The 10,467-nt window shown below is 32.4% G+C and overlaps 2 protein-coding genes across 2 annotated transcripts; both read left to right on the forward strand.

Moving 5' to 3' along the window:
* Nucleotides 1-3,791: 3,791 nt before the first annotated feature.
* On the forward strand, nucleotides 3,792-5,406 carry LOC105788784 (uncharacterized). Its single transcript, XM_012615826.2, has 2 exons — nucleotides 3,792-4,224; nucleotides 4,648-5,406. Exons 1-2 carry the CDS (start codon nucleotides 3,873-3,875, stop codon nucleotides 5,181-5,183), a joined length of 888 nt encoding a protein of 295 aa, XP_012471280.1. The 5' UTR covers nucleotides 3,792-3,872; the 3' UTR covers nucleotides 5,184-5,406.
* Nucleotides 5,407-6,620: 1,214 nt separating this feature from the next.
* Nucleotides 6,621-10,192, forward strand: LOC105788785 (methylsterol monooxygenase 2-2). The gene is made up of 7 exons (XM_012615828.2): nucleotides 6,621-6,793; nucleotides 7,747-7,884; nucleotides 8,051-8,196; nucleotides 8,361-8,480; nucleotides 8,591-8,803; nucleotides 8,914-8,994; nucleotides 9,812-10,192. The coding sequence occupies exons 1-7, from the start codon at nucleotides 6,764-6,766 to the stop codon at nucleotides 9,891-9,893; spliced, it is 810 nt and encodes a 269-aa protein (XP_012471282.1). The 5' UTR covers nucleotides 6,621-6,763; the 3' UTR covers nucleotides 9,894-10,192.
* The last annotated feature ends 275 nt before the right edge of the window (nucleotides 10,193-10,467 follow it).

A 10,467-nucleotide genomic window follows, 5' to 3' on the forward strand; every position in this document is an offset into this window, starting at 1 on the left:
GACAAAAAGGGGTCATTTGAATATCTATAAATGACATATTGTTTTGATGTTAAGATATGAGATAATATGTTTATCTTATAGACTGGGTGATGGAGATGTTATGATTTATTGAGTTAAATTTGATAACCAAAAGGTTGTTTTTTTTAAATTGTTGGACATTTGAGATATGAATACATATGCCTATTTAATGTTTGCTTGTAGTTCGTTTTGAAAAGGTCAAATCATTGATTCAATGATGGTTATAAAATGTGTTATATATATAGGTAGTTATATGTTCGGCTATGGTATTTGACTATTTAGGCTCGATTTTTGAATGACAAAGAATGTATATGATCTAATTGATATGGGGTTAATTGAATGATTGATTATTGAAAATATTAATTGGTTGTGTATATGAATTATAGGCATGATAATTCACATGCGAATTAGGTATGGGGTTCATGTGTGTGGTTGAATATAACATGTTAGATATGTTATTTAGCTTGCAAATTAGATATTTTATGACTTGGCATTTGTATTCGAAAATGGTTAAATTTGATTTAGTAAAATGTACATAAGGTTATAATGTTTAAAATGCTATGATTTGGTAATTGAATTTAGAAATGACTTTTGGTTTTAGGGTGTTACAGATCCGCAAGGGTGTTTCATAACGACAGAAAACTCACCACACTCTTTGTAAGAACTGTTCCCACTAAACAAAATCGAAAATCATCATCCACCACATCCACGTTACCTTGTTTCAGAACCGAATCTTCTTCTTCTTCCTCTAACAATAAATTCGCCAAATCTGCCTCCATGTTGCGTACGAAAAAGGCCTTGTGTAACACCCCTTACCCGTATTCAACATCGGAATAGGGTACGAGGCATTACTAGAACACATACACTTGTAAACGTATTTAACCGAGTTATAGAACTTCATCTAAATTAAAACTTTCAAATTATTAACATGCTTTTAAAATTCTTCATAATATATCCTCAAAATATTATATTCATAATAAATAGGACCTACAAGACCCGATACATATTCATGCAGTTTACAAGTCTTAATAATTTAATGCTTTATTTCCATTTCATTTAATTCACAAATTTCTTATGTTCACAATTCAAATCATTAAGTTCAATTTTAATACGTATTTACCATTTAACTCAACATTTATCGATTGCACCATTCATTTACACATTTATGAAATTCTCAATTTTCCTCCTTCTTCTCTCCATTCCACATCCTTAATGTGTATAACACATTTAAACAACATTTTCCATACTATCACTATTTTCCTGTATTTAAATTCAAGTTGTCTATCTGAGTCAAAGTCACTAATTTATTTATATCTCGAGCTACAGAGCTCCAAATTAAGATCCATTAATTTTCTCTGAAACTAGATTCACATATCTTCTTACCATAAAATTTTCAGAATTTTTGGCTTAGCCAAATAGTACAGTTTATTCTTTAAAGTTTCCCCTATTTCACTGCTCGATAGTTCTGACCTCTCTTCACTAAAAATTAATTATCTCATTGTACAGATTTCAAATATTGTTTCCGTTTGTTTCTCTCGAAAATAAATTCACCAAGGATTCTAAACATATAAAATATATTCCATCATTATTTTTGTACAATTTTTGACAATTTTCCAAAGTTAGAATAAGGGATTCCGAACTCATTCTGACTCTGTCTAACTAAAATTCAAATATCTCAAAATATATAACTCTTTTGCTTGCTCTGTTTCTTTTAGTGAAAATAGACTCATTTAGCTTCAATTTAATATATTATTCAGCCTCTAATTCAATTTCCATCATTTTTGGTGAATTTTTAAAGTCACACAGCTATTGTTGTCTAAACTATTTTGTTGCTAAATGTACTCTTTCATAATTTCACTTTTTCTCACTTTTGTTTTTATCGATCAATGTCAATTTCTCGTATTTCTTGATTTATAACAATACATTTAACTTATTTAACACTCACATTATTCAATTTAGTTCAAAAATCACTATTTGGTCGTAAACTTTTCATTAATTCCTATTTCGTCCCTAGGCTTGAAAAATGAAATTCATGGAATTCAATCCCCTTTTCAAACCTAAACGAAATTCATATGTATTTATAACAGTTCATAGATTTACAAAAATCAAAATTTTTCCTTTGAATTTCACAAGTTTACCATTTAGTCCCTAAATCTCAATTTCACCCAAAATCACTTTGTAAAAGTTGTTTATTTACTAACAACCTTTCATTTTCTACCATAAATTTTCAATTTTCAGCATGTTCATCCATGACACAATTTCCATACGTTGATAACTTTTCAAATAAATCCTCAAAATAAAGAGAACATGTTATCTCGATCTCAAAAATATAAAAATTATTAAAAACGGGACATGATTACTTACCAATTTATGCCAAGAAAGTCTCTTCTCTCTCTCCTAGGGTTTCCATGTAAATTTTGGGGAAGAAGGTGATAGAAAAAGATGATGTGTCCATGTAATTAATTATCATCTTTTAATTTCCGCAAATTCCAATTTAGTCCTTTTCTTTTTCTCAAATTCCATGGATGATTCATCCATAAAAATCTACCATCTTTTGATTGATAGTCTATTTGCCATATAAGGACCTCTAGTTTTGAATTTCATAACTATTTAACCCTTCTAGCTTCTAGAATTCAATTTCTACATTTTATACAAATAAGTCCTTTCCTTAATTAATCACTAAATCGATAAAATTTTCATATAAGTATTTTCATGCAACCTTCCTATCATAATGCAACCCATGTCATAATTTTAAAATAATTTTTTCCTCGTCGAATTTGTGGTCCCGAAACTACTGTTCTAACTAGACCTAAAATCAGGCTGTTACACTTGAAAGACAAAACCCTAAAAGACTTTTAAAGAAAAAAAACGTGCCAAACTAGCATGCTACAATTTTTTTTTTACTCTCCATTATTTCCAAAGCAATTTTTTTTATTATATTTACTTAAAATAGAAGCAAAATAATTAAAAACAAATTTGTAACTTGTAATATGCTTAAATTTATATTAACTTCAATTATCTAATATGTTTATATTCACTCCTAAATAAAAATTAATAAAATAATTTGACCGTATTGAATAAACATGTTGATATATTAAATTTTATAAGCCAAAGAGAAATTAAGATTAAATGATAAATTTAACCCCACTAACTCTTCTGAACCAAATAAGAGCTATGTATATATACAAACAATATTACGTAGATATACAAATTATAACATACTAAAAGTCTATCATAACCCTATTTATTTTCTAGAAACAGAATTAAAAATCATTTTACTCTTCTGGTTCTGTTAGGAACTGGTTTTATATAGACATACCAATTTTAACGTAATAAAAATCTACTCCAACCCTGTTCATTTACTAGAAACGGAATGTACATTTTAAAATAAATTAAAAGTCATGTCTCTATGACTTGATTTTATATAAAATTAAAATACTGAACTTTATTTGAAGTAAAAAATAATTTTATTATTAAATTTTATAATAAATAATACATTTAAAATAATTTTAGGGTTTATGGATTTTCTTCAAGCTCAAGGGTAAGTATATGTTCTTGAAATCATAGGGTGAGGGGTAAATGGTTTTTTACCTGAAAGTAGTAACTAATTATGTTATTAATTTAAACAGATAATTATTATTATAGATATAGAGAGTAAATTATATCAAATTTTAAATTTCAGGACCAAATGAATTTAAACTGTAGGTTATATATTAATCCAAACGGCACCGTTCTGCTGAGCTCTTCATTGAACCGGCATTATTTCGACCACCGCCTAATATTATTTACCTTACATTTCCCTCTCACGCCGCGTAGCCAAAACCCTAAATTTTGATTTCTCTTTTTGGAAAGCGATGGTGACCGGAGCGACCCAAAACCCGACCCCGCCAACAAAGCTCCGATGGGGTGAACTAGACGAAGACGACGGCGAGGATTTGGATTTCTTGTTGCCGCCAAAGCAAGTAATCGGACCCGACGAGAACGGGATCAAGAAAGTGATAGAGTACAAGTTCAACGATGAGGGAAACAAGGTCAAAATTACGACGACGACCCGGGTCCGAAAACTCGCTAATGCCCGGCTTAGTAAACAGGCGGTGGAGCGAAGGTCTTGGCCCAAGTTTGGGGATGCTGTAAGGGAAGATGTTGGTAGCCGACTCACTATGGTTTCCACTGAAGAAATCCTCCTTGAACGCCCTAGAGCCCCTGGTTCGTTTCTTTCTGGTTTTTCTCTTAACCTTTTTTTTTTGGGGGGGGGGTGGGTTACTGAATTTATGGGATTATAGCTTGTTGAAAATATGAAAATTTTCGGTTTTTAAAAATAAATTTATCGATGTTTGTTTTGTTAATTTTGGCACTGGTGAGTTGTATTTTAATTTAAGCCGACAAGTATTGCTTATTTTTGTGCATATATACATACATTTGTAATTACAGGAGTACAAAGAATCCTGGTAGCTTAGATATTCATTGTCGTCTTTGTGAATTGGTGAATCAAATTTAGCTTAATTTATGGAAGGTTTTGATGGGGGAAAAATTAGCATTTTAGTAGCTTAGAATTATTAGTGAACCTTACTTGTTGGGTGTAAATCGCCTTGGTTAATTTACAACAATTATTCTTGGAGCTGCCTACAGGTAGCAAAGCAGAAGAACAGAAGGCTGCCGGAGATCCCTTGGCTCAACTAGGAAAAGGAGGTGCTGTCCTTATGGTGTGTAGGACTTGTGGTAAGAAGGGTGATCACTGGACATCTCGGTGCCCATACAAGGACCTCGCTCTGCCGGCTGAGTCATTCGTCGATAAGCCTGCAGTACCTGAAACTGCAACTGCTGCTGCTGGATCAGGGAAGAATACTTATGTTCCTCCAGGTATGAGAGCTGGAGCTGATAGAAGCGGAACTGATATGAGACGCAGAAACGACGAGAACTCTGTCCGGGTCACTAATCTTTCGGAGGACACCCGGGAAGCTGACTTGCACGAGCTTTTCCGGCCATTTGGTGCAGTAAGTCGAGTTTATGTTGCCATTGACCAGAAGACTGGCATGAGTCGGGGTTTTGGTTTCGTTAACTTTGTGAACAAGGATGATGCGCAGAGAGCTATAAACAAACTCAATGGCTATGGTTATGATAATCTCATCCTGAGAGTTGAATGGGCTACACCAAGAACAAACTAGATTGTGTGTTTTAGTTTAGGGTTTATTACTTAAATAAAAGGTTAGGCCACCTTTTAAATGCTTATATATGTATGTGTAGATATATCCATGGCTGATGAGATTTTGTCTTCTATTTAGTTGACTCTTAAATAGTATCTGACTTGTGTGTATTCTTCTTTGTCATATGTAATATGAATAGCATTTAGTATTTTGCATTGATTTGGGTATTGCAGTTGGTTTTTCATTTCATCAGCTCATATTTTACTTAAATACAAGTCTTGCTTTGCATCTTTGAACAATGAATGAGACCTTCCATGGCTGCTTATGGTTAATGAATAAGATGAAATAGGTGGATAATTCGAAGAAAGTACAACTTGAACGACTTTTTTTTATATGAGAATAAAGTCGACCCTAATAATATTTTTTTCGCAAAATCTGCGTCTAAAACCTTATTTAAGAGGCATTGACCCTTGGTAAAATTTGTGATTGATTGCGGTATATCATTAACAACAATTTGTTCCTAGATTTTATCATTATGTTGGGAATTTAATCTTTTAGTTTCTTTAATTTTAGAATCAACAATGCTTATTTAATTATTTATCTTATTAAATTTCTTAGATTAAATTTAAATTAATTATAAGTCATTTTGTAAAGTCTCTTTTGTATATATATTATTTCAAAATAATGTACTAATGAATTTAATAGAAGAATTTTAACAGTATTTAAAATTAGACTCGAATTTTGAAATCTAAAAAGTAAAAGATATTAAATTTCACATGTACCGAACTTTGAAAATTGAAAAATAAAGTGTAAATTCTAAAAATACAAAGAGTACAGACATGGAGTACCATTTTTAATCAGAGAGTTTTATGTTTAATTTTAAGAAGTTTTAATTTCACCAATTATTTGCAAAATTATCATTAGGGTACTTCAATTAATCTAATTGCTTTCTTTTTTCTTTTTGATAATTGGAGAAACGAGTAGAGCCAAACTCTCATTCTCTATATATAATACAATAGATAATAATTGTTCGCCTGTTAGTTGAATTGTAAATTTAAAGATTAAATATTACTTTAAAATAAAATATAATTAAAACACATAAATCAAAAAATAAACATGTATATATAAGGTATTAAGAAAAAACAAGGTTAATAAAATTGAAGAGTTTTTAAGAATCAAACTAATAGGAAAAGGCCAAAACCCACACACGTTCAAACTTGAAAAGAAAAGTGAAAAAACATTAAAAGGCAAAAGTGAAGAACCTAAGAAAAAAAACCTTTTTTTTTCCTTATAAAATGTCGGTTCAAAGTTGAAAACTTCTACCGTCCACATGTTAGAATTTCTTACACTGCAAAAGTAGTGATTTTGGAGTTTGTTTTCTTACTGTGTGATGAAATTACATGCATAAAAACAAGGGGCCCATGAATAGAGCCCAGATTCCTTTTGACAGTCTGTACTCATCTCGTGGTTTTTTTTGCTTCTCTCAATATTCACTCTCTGTCTCTTTACCCTCCATCTCTCTCTCCAAAAAGATTTTATTATTGTGAAAGCAACATTGTGGAGATCAATTAGCTTCTTCTTTTTTTCACTTCCAAGCTCTCATGGCTGCCATTATTGAATCTGGGTGGCTGGTAAAGTTCTTTCTTTTTCCTTCATTCTTTCTTGTTGCTTTTTCAGTTTTTTCTATCCACTGCCCATTACTTGTTATGGATCTATTTTTGTTGGGTTTTTTTTTTTTTTTTGGTTTTGTATGTAAGATTGTTAAATCTCAAGTTTGGGTCGATTGGATTATTTATATTTTTATTTGTTTTAGTTGTTTTTGGATAGTGACATCAAGGTACATTTGGATGGCTAACGGTGGATGTTGATCTTCGATTTTTACAAGGCAGTGTTTGATTGCATAATGCTCTTTGGTTTTTTTGTCTCTTACAATTTGAAATGCATTTTAAGTGTTGCAAATGATTATATAGCTACGAAATTGGAGATTGTTTTTAGTTTTGAATTCAGGTCACTGTTTCACTATGTATATATATTTGTTGCTAGAATGGCTTCTTCATTAATTAGTTCATCAAGGATGTTACTTACAGTTCAAAACAAAATGTATGTTTACTTACAGTAACAAGTACCTGAGATTGAAATCTAGATTTGAGGACTTTGTTGTTAATGTTGAATATGTGTTTCTTGCAAGTGTTTCCTTTTATCCTATATCTCATTGGTCTCTAGCAAAGGACCTTAACGAAGCTTCGATTCATTTTCATCCATCCTTTCCCCTTTTTTCCAAGTAAAATGTAAATGTGTCTAATTGTGCTTATTGATTTCACTTCTGGATGCAATGTTTATTAATTTACATTGAGCAATAATGTGATCTTTTAAGCTCCGAAATAGTGGTTTATGTTCTAAGATGTAAGAAATTCTTCCTGAAATCTTCTTTGTTCACCATGCAATATCGGATCACACATTTCAGTGACAGTGACCTTGTTCATTAGTTTGAACACTACCAATGATGTTTTTAAGCTTAGAACAGCAGTTTATGTCATGAGATATAATACATTCTCCCTGAAAATCTTCTTTGTTTGCCATGCAGTATCTGATCACACATTTCAGCGACTTCCAACTAGCAAGTCTAGGAAGTTTCTTTCTTCACGAAAGTGTTTTCTTCTTATCCGGACTTCCATTTATATATCTGGAAAGAGCTGGATTGCTGAGCAAATACAAGATTCAGGTTAACTCCCTTCATTGCTGGTATTGTTATCAACCGTTTTTACTTTGTTGACATAAAATTTGTGGGGATGAGTGCTGTTAATGACAAAAAAATATCCTTTCTTTGTATTTTTTCTAGTGGAATTGATAATAAATCTGTTTCATTTGTAATTTATGTTTCTATATAGACGAAAAACAACAGCCTTGCTGCTCAGGAAAAATGTATCACCCGCCTGCTTCTGTATCACATTGGTGTTAACCTACCGCTTATGATTGCATCTTATCCTTTCTTCAGATTCATGGGCATGAAAAGTAGTCTGCCATTTCCATCCTGGTATTTTCAGGTTCTTTATGTGCTAGAGCTTTTTTCCCTTCATTTTTACCATATTCAGACATAATACCTTCATTACTTGTCCTGAAGTATGTTCTCAATAGATATACCTGCATGAAATTAAATTCTTAGTTTCAGAGCTCTAACTAGCTGGAACTGGTTGGCAGGAAAGTGGTTCTATCACAGATAATATTCTATTTCATCCTGGAGGATTTTGTGTTTTACTGGGGACATCGTATTTTACATACAAAATGGCTGTACAAGCATGTGCACAGTGTTCATCATGAGTAAGTGTCAATGTTAGGTGCTTGTACTAGTTAAAACTATGAACAATAGTGTTCTCACTTGGATCTTTTGCATGTGCTTATTGGTTACTTGATATGCATACACCGTACAGGTATGCGACTCCATTTGGACTGACATCCGAGTATGCTCACCCTGCTGAGATATTGTTCCTTGGCTTTGCAACAATAATTGGTCCCGCCATCACTGGCCCACATCTTATTACTCTCTGGTTATGGATGACTCTTAGAGTCCTAGAGACAGTTGAGGCACATTGTGGTTACCATTTTCCATGGAGCCTCTCAAACTTTCTACCTTTATATGGGGGGTGAGCTCCATGTTTGCTTGCTGCTTTGCTTCTTGAGTTTATACGCATAGTTAGATGTTTATCTTTTATCCTTTAGCTGTAAGTAATTGTTCGTATTTTCACTTTTTCAGTGCTGATTTTCATGACTATCATCATCGTTTGCTTTATACAAAATCTGGCAACTACTCATCTACATTTGTTTACATGGACTGGTGAGTTTTTTGGCATTTATTTTTCATTGAAGCACTGGCATATTTTCCATGGTTAGATTGTAGGTTATTGTGGTTTCTACTATTTCTTCCATTTGAGTAGTAGATGAATTTATATGAATCTTCTTAAACATTTCGATACTTTAAGCTTTGTCCATTTTATCATAAATAGGCTTCCTTATGTACTGGATCTGCTTTTGTGGTTCAATTGCATCATCCCAAGTTCATATTTGTTATGAAATGTTGTCTTAGGTCTCTGCCTGAGGTTGTAACTTCAAAAGCTTCACTTTATTCACTTCCAATATTTGCTTAGAAGAAAGTTTTGTAGAAAATATCTGCTTTCTCTTATGTTTATAATCAAACCTGTCAATTGGATGGGCCGGGTTAGTTTTAGGTTGAATGGGTTTTAAAATTTTCATATCATTTCAGATTCGGGTCATTTCAAGTTCAGGCCTTTTCTGGTTCGAGTTGTTTGGGTTTGCTAGTCATATTTTTTCGGGTCAAATCATCTTGGGTTCAGGTCATTTCAGTTTACTTGTTTGGTTCATTTAGGATTCAGGTCATTTTGGTTTTGGATCATTCCAAGTTCTGGCCATTAATATGGTGGACGGATTTGCCTGCCTAAAATTCTCTATACACAATGCTGTCTGTAATTTTGATCAGCCGTTTATAAACTAATCATAGTTAATCATTCCGAATCTGTTTCATATTAACTCAGATTTGATTTTCACAATACAGTCATGGATATAAATCCCAGTTTGACCATTGATTAACCTTGAATACTGAGCATGAGTGACCACCATGTTATATTCTCTTACAGGATATTCGGTACTGACAAGGGTTATAGAAAATTGAAAGCACTAAAGCGTGATGGAGTCGAAGAAGAAAGCAAGCAAACATAACCGAGAAGATGAGTTTTCGAAGGCTTTGACCGGCAGAAACACCGGTTACCGATAAAATGTCATGTTGAGGAAGGGTTTTTCTCATTGTGAGCTTCTTCTGCATCTTGTGTGCAAATCCACCTCTGTTTTTTTGGTTGTTTAAATTGCTGTTTTATGTTTTGTAGCATCATAGGATTAAGATTTGTTTGAACATTTAGCGACCTGGTCATCTCCGTGTTCCTCGCATGAATGAAGTTGCTGTCTTATTTTTATTTTTAACTCTCTGTTTTTTTTAAAGAATATCTTTAGTTCTCTTGTTATACTGGACTCTGGTGTTTCGTCAATTATGCATAATACAGTGGCCATAAAATTTTGTCCCCCTTGTTTACTTACAGACTCTGCAGATACTGGACCCTGTTAAGGAGAAATCCTTTCGAAAGTATTTAAATAAAGATAACTACTAGGTAGAGTGAAGTGGAATTAAGTTCCACAAACAACATTAAGAAGTTGACATATGTTTTTAAATTATACTAAAAAAATAAAAAACTACTTAAAAGAGGACACTCGTTTGTGAAAATTTATTACATACACTCCT

The sequence above is a fragment of the Gossypium raimondii genome, chromosome 2 (genome assembly GCF_025698545.1).
Source record: "Gossypium raimondii isolate GPD5lz chromosome 2, ASM2569854v1, whole genome shotgun sequence".
Taxonomy (NCBI): Eukaryota; Viridiplantae; Streptophyta; class Magnoliopsida; order Malvales; family Malvaceae; genus Gossypium; species Gossypium raimondii.